This window comes from Pocillopora verrucosa, chromosome 1, assembly GCF_036669915.1.
Source record: "Pocillopora verrucosa isolate sample1 chromosome 1, ASM3666991v2, whole genome shotgun sequence".
Classification (NCBI taxonomy): Eukaryota; Metazoa; Cnidaria; class Anthozoa; order Scleractinia; family Pocilloporidae; genus Pocillopora; species Pocillopora verrucosa.
In genome coordinates, this window is record NC_089312.1 from 351,498 (window position 1) to 364,164 (window position 12,667).

Sequence of the window (12,667 nt, forward strand, 5' to 3'; positions counted from 1 at the left end):
CCTTAGTACAAAATTTCAATTGGCATTTATTGAAACCTGTGATGCCTCGTTGGGGTGAAATAAGGGGACAAGAGTGCAACCTTTTTTTTTTGGACAGACGTTTTCATTGATTGATTGATTGGATTTTTTGAGTTTGGGGGTGGGGGGGGGGGGGGGGGGGAAGGAGGAGACTGCAAGTTTGAAGTGCGAGAAACGAGGTCGAGCATTCCTGTGGGAAACCTTATCAAATACCCCACCGAGGCTTGATGATCGAGGCAGGGAACCTTGCCATTCCTTCTGTGCATCTGTTTGATTGACAAGCTTGGAGAGATCTTGTTGTTTTAGCTTCGTCCTTTTAGTTTTCAGACACGTCTTTACACATCGGAGGAAAAACCTCTTTTTGTTTGACACCTTGGCCTTTCTGTGAGTTTAGGTTTGTGGTTGTCGAAATAAATTTTACAAATTCGTCAGAGAAAAATCAACATATCCCTCGGTTTTTCAATCGGTAGAGCACGTAGCGAATAAATTTTCAGCATTTTAAAAACTATTCCGACAATTTTAGAGCCAGTAGAAAGTAGAAAGCAATGCTAAAACAAGAAGAAATATTCATTTAACCTATGCCTAGGACAATGAGTTTGAAAAATTGAGAATAATGCTACCTGCGGAGTAAAAATACAAGGCGCTTGGACGACTGACGAAAGCGAGCAAGATCCTCTTTTAAAAACCAGAATTCAGCGACTCCAATCCAGTTCAGTCGAGTTGCACTTCAGAGAACGGTATAGTCGTTTTTATGCCTACATTGCGGTTTCCGAGCTAAAGATGAAAACTCTCAGTTATGATTTAACGTCACAGTTGACAGAATTTATTTTCAAACTAATGGAAGCTTGATCTTTCTGAGTTGCTCGGGTCATCGAAAACATGTCATGGCAGAAGCCGGTAAAACTCAACTGACCGTAAAATTTTGGTCGGAGTACCATATAATAATTACCTTGCTTGTTCGAGCCACACCGGGGAATATTGGCGCTAGGTTAATAAGTAGTTATTACTGTCGCGCAAAATGTTGGGCTCGTTTTCTTGAGCGCAGTCGTCGATTTATTGTCCAATATGTGACGAGCAACTTCATGAACATACAGTGATAAGTGAAAAATGTTGTAAGAATGTGAAACTTGAAAACAATAATTAAGAATATGTATGAGTTTATTGCGGTCAGGTTGATAATATGACACTGTTAATGAATTTGTTGATTTCATGAGAATCAACATAAGAGGAAAGTTCGTTTATCATAGAAAGTATCACTTTTATAATATGATTACCACTTTATGCAGTAAAGATAACATGCAGATATCAACGAACGATAAAAATATAGGATATTTTGAAGACTGAGAGTGTGCTACCTCAGATTAATGGTGATCGTAAAGGGATGATGATCAATATTAATTTCATTTTAAACGAATATTCAAGGTGATAAAATTACCCTATAAAAGCATACCAATATCCAAATTAAAAAGAACATTAACATTTTATAAGCAATCCTGGTGTAAAATTCAAACACTAATCGATGATGATAGCAAAACAATTATACGGAGATGAATTTTTGTGAATATTATTCATCTCAATTGTCAACCAAAGGACACATCTCCTATGCTGTTCTTTTTAGCAGGACATCTGCAGCGCCTCTCTTACAACCATCTCTAAAATGAATTTCATAAATTCCACGTTGTTTGACAACCAATTCATTATTGACCTCAGCAAAATACGAGCTGCTTGAACTGACAGTGTTAAGGGTACTGTTATCAAATTTGACGAATTTTTCGTTGTTGTGACTAGGACTGTGAATATAAAAAAATAGACACCATTTCTGACCCATCGATTTTTAAAAAAATTGTTCGTCTTCGTATCAATGTACCGTTTATTACTTCTATCTGTTTGACTAGTCGGGTCAGCTAGATTAGAAATTGCGTTTCCTTTCACATCGAGGCCGTTAGACAAATCGAGGGAGAAGGCTTTTGAATCAATATATATTTTGTTCATAACATCTTGTGGTGATGAATTGCTGCTGTCATAGTATGGAATCAACAGTCCTGATTACAAAGTCTGTGGAAGCAAGTTATCCATATCCGGCGACTTTTTCGCTAGTTATGTCAGTCATCTGATGATAATGTAACAGCGGCATCATCATCATTTTGACCTCTTCTTAAATCAGTCATCAGCTTATTATCAGCATCCCATGCATTATTTTTATCAATTTTTAAACCAGTTGAATCACCCTTAGGCCCTTGAATTTCATAAATTTCTCACCTTTTGGTCCTTGATCACCAGTATCACCTATCAGACCCTGAGCACCGGTATCACCTTTTGGTCGTTAAGTACCGGTATCACCTTTTGGACCCTGAACTCCTTGAGGACCAGCGGATCCTGGAGGCCCCTCCCTACCCCGTTCTCCATCATTACCTTTCAAATTTTCTTTAATGTAACTATCACCATTAAATGCTCCCATATATACATATGATTACATATTTTTGAAGTAGTGTTTGATCAATTTTTCATTATGATTGGTGCCAGTTTGTGAAAATGGTTTTATGACATCATAATAATCTTTGTGTCTGCTTGATTCATTAATGTAATACTGACAATAGTAACTACACAACACACTCATCAAATTTTGATACTGAGTACTGTTATAAAGATAAATCAATCCCCGTTTATCTGACAACTGAACAACTTCTGGTGGACAGAATGAATTCCGGGTTCAATTTTGTCATCCAAATTCGTGACGTAATAATAACCGTTTTTGAATTGATTCCGTATTTGATCCATCCAAAAAACACCATTGAAATTTTTGATTCTGAAGTATTTTATCCACTTAAAGATATCAAAGTTTTATATCGCAGTGTCAACAAATTCGGTTCTTAAAATATGAGTAACCCCGTTGTGACAACAGAAAATATTTGTTTGGAGACTCTTTTAGTTGTGTTATTTTTTGTTTCTGTTTGTGTTTCCAATAGTTTGATTAGTTCCTCTCCTTTATCTTCCTTGGGAGTGTCACGAATTCCTACCTTTTTGGGAGTGTCATGAATTTTTTCTCCCTTGCGAGTGTTAAATTTGTCACTAATTTTACTCCGATAAGCTGACCTGTTTTGCTTCCAACATTTTCTGCACTTTTTTCGTTGGCTTTTGTTGCTGCTTTTGTGGCCAGATCTTTGACAACTTTCCAGTCAGTTTGAATGACCAAGATCAAAAAATCCTTCATCATTTTGTATATTTTCAGCAGGCTTCACGGTGTCCACATTGTAATACATATATTGAGTTAGCGTTTCATGCGATCAATTTAAAAAAATTGATCTCGTTCGGCCAACTCCCACACTACTGACTACTTTTGTACACAGCTGACACCGATTTCACATACTTTTTAAAAGTATCTTTATTATCATATCTCACAACTGCACAATTAGTTTGGTAATAATTATCTCAATGCTTTTGTAAATACGGGCCGTAATACATTTTATGAATTGACCGGATATAGTTTGGTTGAATAGCTTTAAATGTTGTTTAAATTCAAAATCCTCGCCCTCTTTCATCATGCAATAGAACCATCTACTGTCTTGCTATAGTTTGGTCAATTACAGAAAACCAAAGTAATAATTATTTATCACTTAAAAATATGTGTTATATGGGGAAAACTCGAAAAATCTTGGTGCATACGCTGCGCGATGTATTATCAATTATTAGCGTTCCGCAACTGCACACGTTTAAAAAAAGGCGTAGTCATGAGTGGGGACTGAGATATGATGTATAACACCTTGAGAATGCCAGAGAATACCAACTTAGCAAATATTTATGCTCTGATGTGTCCAAATTGGTGTTTTTTATTTTTGAGGTGTATGAAATATCTGTTTTCAGCCGAAGTTCAATCGAACCTCCTCTGAATATTTTGGTTTCTTTGGTTGAGCAAGTTACTTGTTTTATCTCGAACTCCTCATCGCTTTCAGCTGACGTTTTCTTCTGACGCCATCAGCTATAACATCTTTGATGGTTTCTTTCGCCAATAGTGTGTTGAATTCCATCAGCTGAGTCAAGCGATCAAATGCTTTGTGAGGGTAATGGAAGTTGAATGTGCTGTAATGATTATCAGGGTCTTCAAAAATTGCGAATGCTCCGAATTCCTTTTCTGAAGAGGTTTTGCGAGGTACACCTGGGGAGGTCAAACCGCAAAACATCAGCAAATGATATATGGGAGATATATTGGACTGGCAGCCGCAATGCATAGTCCAGATGAGCTAAAATTGTGCAGTTCAGAATGAGTCTCTTCTTCTTTTGCTTTTCCTTCTTGTTTAGCATTGGCCTTTTGTCTTGGAGACCAGCCATTATTTAGTCATTATTTTTTTGGGATCACATGGTTTTCAAGGGGGAGTGAAGGGGATATCACCGTATCAGACGTCACTAACAGTGTATAAAGGAAGGGGGACTATAGAAAATTGACTGTCAATGAGGGAGGATCACTAGGATACTACAGAGCCATGGGGGGACGGGGGGGGGGGGTGGGATCAGGTAAAATTTATTGTGGCACAACTAAAATTCTCTGACCCACACCCCCTTCCCAGACGATAAATAATGACCGGTTTCTGACAGGTTGGTGGACGGGGAAAAGTAATGAATAAATAGACATTTTTTTTTAATGTTGGTCAGGGAAGCCAACTAATTTTGGGTGATAAGTATTGCTCTGAAAAGTCAACTGAGTAAGTTTGTTAGGGATGCTTTTTGGTGAATTTATTGGGGTAGATCATGTGACCGAACATACCTGGACGGCTATGGTCTTTGAAAGAGCCGTTCATCAACACAAAGTGTATGACTACGGGGCATTCTGGGTCTTCAGGATCTGAGAACACATAGAACTCCTTCAGACCATGTTTCTGGTATTGTTCCTGGGCATTAATGGGAGGGAATTTCAATTTGTTCTTTCGTGCCCATTCTTCTGCCAGCAAAAGTTCCTATGGAAGATTAAAAGAGGATTGTTATCAATCAGCAATACTGTCAGCTTCTGTTTCACCATTTCTTCTTTATCGAGAACGACTTCTATAAAACTTGAGGTCTACAAACTTGACCGAAATGCGCCCAAGAAATAGATCAAACTTGACAAAAATGAGGGGGAAACACGGATCATTGTCAGTATCTGAACCACTGCGTACCTTACACTCCCTTAGCCTAACATTGATCCTGTCTTACCCAACATTGACCCTGTCTTGCCCAAAATTAATTCTGTCTTGTTGACTGTTGTTGGGTTATGCTCAGTTGCTCGATACTAACCTTGATTCGAAAACACTAAGGAGCCTAGAGAGGAAGTAAGTAGTCTAATATTTATCTTGTTATATATGAGTAAAGCTTAGGTAGATGCAATTAAATCACCTCAAAGGGCATCTCTATCTCTTTGTCCCTTGCACTGAAGTCAAATGACAGGAGTACGTCGCATCCCCGCTGGGGTCTTATAACCAATGGATACGGAGAATTGAACACGAGCCCACTGTCAGCCAGGTATATGCGCTTAGCCTTCAGGGTAGGATGGTCAGCGGTATCAGTGACGTCTTCAGATTCTGCGTGAAAATATGTATTACAGGACTATAAAAAAATTGCGATGTAAGGAAGGTTATGCTCACTCTGAGTTTCCTGCGGATGTAATTTTGCACTGGTTCTCCCGGACAACCACTAACAACCGACAACTTTTTACGGACTGTTTTTACGTTTGAGAAAAAATAATTCATTGCTTTTAGCTTTTAACTCAGCAAACGACGGTGACTCACCGAAGGGGACTGGAGCGAACGCAAGCCCTAGACCACGCAAGTAATTATGCACCCTTCCCGCGCGGCCGGAGCGAGTTTGTAGCACAGGGAACTTGTTCATAAATCTCTGCGCTATTCTGCCCAACAATCCAGGATCGTTATGATCTTCCTTTGGTTCTTCCATGTCTTTTTCATCAAAGACTGGTACTTCTTTTAGACCATCAACGCCATGTTCCTCATCTTCACTGTCGCTTTCCTCGTCATCGTGTCCGTTGTCTGGATACAGAATCTTATCTGGGGGATGGAGGGATATGTTTTGTAAAAATCTCGTATTATTTAACGCACTAAGCCTTTAGTGCGGGCAAGATATTTGATTGGCTGCCGAGTCCTCGTTTAACCCATCACAGAGCGCTTGCAGCAAAGCCAAATACATATATCAATAATAGTCACATTCCAGAAAATTCACATGACTTAAACTTTAGAGCCTTAAAAGGGTAATTTTTAGCCACAATTATAGCAAAGGAGATACATACGTAAGTCCTCTCTCATACTGGAGGAGCTGCGGCGAAATTTTCTAATTGCGCTCGGTGCTTGACCCTCACCGAGCATGCGTTGCAGTAAAATGGTGAAGGCACTGCCCCAGATGCCTACGAAATGCAATGAGAAAGATGGATTGTCAGCTTGGTATATTAAACACGCTTGGTTCCGTTTGCAATTCAATTTAGATCGTCTTTACCTGATAACCTTTGTGACAGAACATAAGAATATTCAAGGAGCTTATCGTGGGGGAGGGGAGGGAAGGGAAATTTTCAAGCTTTGCAAATGTTTTTTAAGCTCAAATGTTACATGCAAGAATTTTTTTGCTCAGAAAAAATGACTTGCATAACTTCCCCTAAAAAGAATGTTCTTGTACTCTGCCTACATCCCAGATATAATAATTTTTCAACTCGTCGATCCTTGAAAAAATGGCGACCTGTATGAAACCCTAAATGGAGTATAAGTCCACGAGAGGTCACCAACAAAAGTTTTTAATTAACTTATATTGACGTTTTCAGGTTGGAACCTCCTTATATTGGTTATGGCAAGAGGTCGTACGTTTCCGTTAAATTTGATCACCCCAGCTACAGCTTGAGACTATATTTATTAATCTACAGTTTATCATCCCCACGAACCCAGACAAAATCATCTTCTTCTTGAAAGTAAAATAAAAACAAACAGGAGAGTTGTTTAAGTGTTACTAACCTTGCAGATATTCAAGTGGAGGCTCAGGATACTTTGTGTGAAGGTGCCCACAGAAAAACTTGCTTCCAAAATCCTCCGTTTTCATAAAAGTGCCATATTTAGCCATTCCTATTTCATAAGGGCTAAACTCCATCCATTCTGTTGTAAAAAGAACGTATCATACAAGCTGACGCATTTACAACTTGTCCGACTCTCACTACGTCTAGGCTAATGACAGAGTTCTTACGCTGTTTTCATTTCTTTGATCAAGTTTCATAATATTTTGCACTTTTGATATCTTTATCATTTTTCAGTGAAGTACGCATGCAGTTCTATGTTGCAATATCGATTATCTGACTTGGTCTCTCCAAGATCAGTAGTGATATATTTTACTCACGGCTTTATCATAATTTCCTCAACCTAACTGCATCTTTTTTGCAGCCTTACCGCGTTAATTCCACAATTTTTACGCATCCAAAATTTCACACTATCCATGATTCTTGTATTACTATCACACTAAATTTGTCTATGCCTATTTGGAATTGCTTTACAATATGGTGCGACTTAAACGAAGAATATTTGAAATCTTACCATTGTATGCCTTAGCCGAAACATCATTCTTCACGTGCACACATGTGTAAAGCGGAAGGGGAACGTTCCCGTGTTTGACTGCGCCACGTTGATCGCTCAGTTTCGGAATATTTTTGAGCTAAAAACGAAATTCAAGAAACAATTACTTAACAAAAATTACGGCTCTTACATTTGGCAGACTTAAAGAGCGGCTGAAAAGGAAACACTTGTATTCTTAACATATTCAACAAACACGCTTTCAACTAAGATATTATTGGCAGACTTAGATTAGACGGCAAACTCTTCGACAACAGGGTGATCACAGACTGAGCGTGATCATACATCGAATGCAAGTTGAAATTTAAAAAACGGCGTCACGATGTAGTAGCGTCTGCGGTGAGACCTAAAATGAACTTGTCTATGGTTCTGCGCGGTTTGCGGCATCTTTTTGTCCTATATCATTATTACAGTTATTAATCTGAAAAGGATTAATAGGATTTCAAGTAATACTTACGTCTCTCAATATGGTTTCACCCACGAGGTAGCCAAAGAAATCGGTAAAACTGATTGGCTGGCCTTGTATTTTTTTCTGATGGATGATTTTGATGTGCTTGTACAACCACGAAGGTGTCAACATCCAGATCCAGTTGTATTGCACGTTTTGCCTCAGCTGTTCCATCACTTTCTTTGGATGGACATTTGGAAATTCAGGATGAGAATACAACGTGGAGAGGTACCTAAAGTATGTAAAAGGTTAACAATGTGTCGTGATGCATTGCGCAAAAAAACAGCGAAAAGAAAATTGATGTTAGCGCGCAGCGAGGAACTCTTGAGGTAAGGCGCACGAAAAGGAGCAACCGTAACATTTATGTGCCTCACTTCCACACTCCCGCGTGGTGCGCAAAAATCAACCCTTTTTTTTTTGCTGATTCTTTTGCATGCACGACGGATTTCGTTACAAACTAAGAGAAAATTACGGGTGAAAGAGGAACAATAAGGCGGAATATTTTGATTGCATCAAAATCTTTTTTTAATCTTTTTACTTACGCTGAAACGCAATTATTTTCGTTCAAAGAATACCTTTCCCTGTCTTCTTCGAGGTCGTTTTTATCGACAAAAGTTTTCTCCTTGCAGTTTCAAGCTATATCGTTTTTGCTGGGAAAAACAGATCCAGGTTAAGCCCCCTATGTATAACACGGTAGACTGTCTTCTGTTCAAGAGACTATTGTCTTTTGTATAAACTTACCAAGTTGATCCTGACAATCCCGCGGCATACATGGCACAGTCCAACACACCCATATCTTCTAGCGCACAAAACACACCACTAAGGCCAACCATGGCTCGAAAACCACCTCCGGACCCAACAATACCCACAGTTGGTATCTAGGAGGAAAATAACGACTATGAATAAGTAAGACAAACCAATGCAATTTATCTTTGAGCTTTAATTTGACACTGTCTCCAAATACTTTAAATTGGTTACCATCAGAAACCTCATGTTCATCTGTTCCTGGGAACTTCACATTCACCCGTTCAGCAATCGACGAGCTGGGCCAGAGGTGGGAAGGGTTGGATAGGGGAGGGTAGGTAGGGATTTGTACCCCACGAGATAAAAATATACCTTAAATTTGTTAATGCTTTAGTACCTCATACCATAAAGTACCGAAAGTTGTTGAATGTTGTCAATGTACAAACACAAAAAAAGTTATTGAAAAACGAAAATATTGTTTATTTGAATACCCCAAACGCTTGACCGAGCCTGACTTCTAAAGGTGTTTGTGAGAAGGAAATTACACGGAAAAAAATAGAAAAATAGGCTAACCTCATCCATACTCTTTGGTCCTCTTGGTCCGAGAAGCTTCCTCATCGCTTGAAACAAGAAAGGCTTCCTGTTCTCTCGAAAATCGATTTCATCCTTACATAGTTTCAAGCTGTATCGCATGTCACGGGGCTCTGCACTATAATGCAAATTATTCTTTTCAGTTTACTGTTTGCATTTTAGATGGAAGGATGACCTTTAATAAGACAAAATGAAAAATTTACCAGTTTTTAAGCTCGAGCGTAATGTCCACCTCTGAAGTCTGCATGCAGAAATGAAGAAAGAAGTAGACAACGTTAGAACTGTTTGAAGACATTTCACAATTTTGACACAAATTCTAATCGAGCTTAAAGTCCGAGTAAAAAGTGGATTGGTTAGTAGAAAAAAGAAATTTCTATCTAAATTGTGCTGTATTTTTTTCAATCACTGATATGTAAAACACAGAAGTGTACCTACGTCGTAAAACAGATATCAGTACACACTCCTCACCACCAGTTAAACAATAAACATCAATCAGTGTAAACATAATCTAGACTTTCTGACAAAAATAAACACAGAAATACTTGCAGATGAAAATGACAGTTTACAATACTTTTGGTCTCGTTAATTCGTTACACAATTTCCTAAACTGTACACAAAATCAGTACCTGTCGAAATACGAAAGTTTTGCGCAAAATTCTATCGATTTCCAGACCACTCAAGGGAAAGGTCTCTGTTTCCCCGACCAAATCATCAATAAATGTATCATCTTCCATCAGTGTAATATCTGAGGAAGAGAAAACCAATACCAAGTTGATGATTAAGAAGACCGTAAAAGAAAAGAGAAATCTTCCGTTCTTAAAGTTTAAAATCAGTTCCATCTGCAGGAAGTTGCACTCACGTAAAACGTTTTCCAACTCTTTGTCGATGAGAAACTTGAATTCCTTGTTCCAAACAGGGTTTTTAGAGCTGGATATCGTCTGTGTTTTCTTCCGTCCATTCGGAGCAGTAGGGATAAATAACTTCACATATGGATCTGGCGTGTCGACTAGAACAAAAACACAGATCGATAAATGATCCATTCACTTACTAGTCAGTCAGTTAAAATCAGTGAGTCAATAAGCCAGTGTGTCAGCTGGTCAATCAGCGATCCAGTGAGTAAGTCAGGGAGTCAGTGAGTCAGCCAGTGTGTCTGCAAGTCGGACAGTAAGTGATGAGCCTGTGAGTCAGTGAGTTAGTCAGCGAGTGAGATAGTGCGTTAATGAGCCAGTGGGTTAGTTTGGCATTAAGTCGGTCCGTTAGTTTGTCAGACAGTGAGTTGGTGAGTTAGTGAATCAGTAAGTGAGTCAATGAGTGTGTGAGTCAGCGAGTCGGTCAGTTAGGAAGTCAATCAGTAAGTAATTGAGTTAGTGAGTCAGCCAGGGAGATAATGAGTCAGTAAGTCAGTGAGTTAGTAAGTCAGTTAGCTTGTTTGGAAGTCAGTGAGTCAGTAAGTAAGTTATTTAGTTAGAGTGCGGGACTTAATAAGTCGATTCTGTTTGTTCTCAGCTAAACTACTCGGCCTGATGTTGACTCACAGGTGTCATGCCAGGCGCCAAGTGTGATGTTTCTTCCACACACGACGTTGACGATGAGTTCATAACATTGGCGGTAGGAGCACTGGAACTAGTAAAAGAATTACACTGAGTAAGTATAGGGAAAACCTCTTGACATACAATCAGGGTTCAAACAAGTTTTGCTACCCTTTTACCTTTGGCCGATTGTGCGAGCCAATTGGCCTATTGGGCGAAAGCCACGCCCAAAAAGGGCAAATTTTGAGCTATAGAACGACTGAATGTCTGAAATTTCCGTAATGCTGAATACTTTAGTTTTTAAAATCGTTTCTTGGCGAATTTCCGGAAATCAATGCCATGCAGCCATAGACAAAAATACAGGCATCTCCTGACATATGGTTGGATTTGATAAACCTCTCTTTGTTATAGAGCCACAGCTTTTGCGCAATAAATATGTATTTAGATCCTTTGGCATGTTGAATCCCTCTGATAGAAATCAGCCAAAAATTTTTCACGCGTTTGTGTAAATGGTAATAGGATCACAGGTTTTGCAATCGCCCCGAGGCCTTTTGACTGTTCTGTGATTATATAATTTATTGGTGACCAAAAAGTCTGCTCCGTAGAATTTCAAATTGCATCCAACCTCAAATTTTCGGAGCCAAATTGTGCAACTGACTCAGTTGCACAATTTGGATACACTTTGAAAATAATATCGTTTTTTCTCGGACACTGCGATGTCAGGAATTATGATTGTAATTGCATTGATTCTGTTATGTCACATTTTTGGCAGAAATGAATGGCAAACTTTGTTTTCAGCAAGTCTGTAACGTTATCCAAATCAGTTGAATCGCGTAATGTCCGTAACTTTTTACGTTTACTAATATAGCTATGTTTAAATTATCCCTTCAAATTTAAGCGGCCATCACCCTCCAGTCCGTTTACAAATTGTTTGACAACATGATCCGTGTTTCAATCTTCCGCCCCGTGTGGGCGGATTGAAAACAACAACTTTCAACTTTTGAAATTGAATTACCTTTCACAAACATATATTACGAGAATTTCCTCATTTGCATCAAGTCGTACGTGCCATGAGTTTATCCAATGCGCTATTTCATTACTAAAGCTCAGACTCATTCGCGAATAACCTTATCCATAAAACCTCTTTAATCAATTTCGAAGTAGCACCAAGCCTTTTTTCTCTGTGCGTTGAGTGAAAGTTCATCAATAGCTTTTTGCCGAATTTTTATCCGCAAGCGTAATGAAAACTATTAATCTAATATACGCTGACTACTGTTTAAAACTAGTTCACTCCACGAGTTGCCGATCTATACAGGTGTAAATTGAACGAAACGTGTATCGTAATAAGGGTGAAAATGGACTGAACTTCTATGCACCGTTCATTAAAATCTTACCGGAGTTGTTTCCATTCTGTTCTCTGTTATTCTCTTCACCTTTGCAGAAATATAATAAATAGTCCTAGTACTAATGTTTGTCTCTGATTATGAGAAGTGGCTGGAAGGCTGTTTGTTTATATACTATTTGTAGATCCTACTTGCTGAGTCGTACGTGACCTGTGCGGCATTACGTAAAATCAATTTGCGCGTCAGAGCGTGAACCACAATAACCTTTTGAGACCCTTAAGATTAAGCCTAGCGACGGAAGTCGAAAACCTCTGTATGAGCCTTTTTTTTCAGTTGCCTATGCAGTTTTGTTTCTAAAATTCAATCCACACTTTGTGTATCACACGCAGAATTGTTTGATGTTACCCACGT

The 12,667-nt window shown here is 38.8% G+C and overlaps 1 protein-coding gene across 1 annotated transcript; it reads right to left on the bottom strand.

Moving 5' to 3' along the window:
• Positions 1-3,384: 3,384 nt before the first annotated feature.
• Positions 3,385-12,447, bottom strand: LOC131785470 (cytosolic phospholipase A2). Its single transcript, XM_059102357.2, has 15 exons — positions 12,308-12,447; positions 10,920-11,007; positions 10,244-10,390; positions 10,011-10,129; positions 9,588-9,625; positions 9,367-9,502; positions 8,791-8,927; positions 8,059-8,281; positions 7,566-7,683; positions 6,996-7,133; positions 6,287-6,400; positions 5,775-6,047; positions 5,383-5,567; positions 4,778-4,967; positions 3,385-4,171 (listed from the first exon to the last, which is right to left on the bottom strand). The coding sequence occupies exons 1-15, from the start codon at positions 12,320-12,322 to the stop codon at positions 3,942-3,944; spliced, it is 2,151 nt and encodes a 716-aa protein (XP_058958340.2). The 5' UTR covers positions 12,323-12,447; the 3' UTR covers positions 3,385-3,941.
• Between the last annotated feature and the right edge of the window lie 220 nt (positions 12,448-12,667).

What these genes read in the sequence shown, in the direction of transcription:
- LOC131785470 (XM_059102357.2), bottom strand. An exon ending in GGATTGTCAGGATCAACTTG is followed by an intron (nt 8,282 to 8,790) that starts GTAAGTTTATAC and finishes TACATACTTTAG; the next exon opens with GTACCTCTCCACGTTGTATT. An exon ending in GTTCGCTCCAGTCCCCTTCG is followed by an intron (nt 5,568 to 5,774) that starts GTGAGTCACCGT and finishes ATTTTCACGCAG; the next exon opens with AATCTGAAGACGTCACTGAT.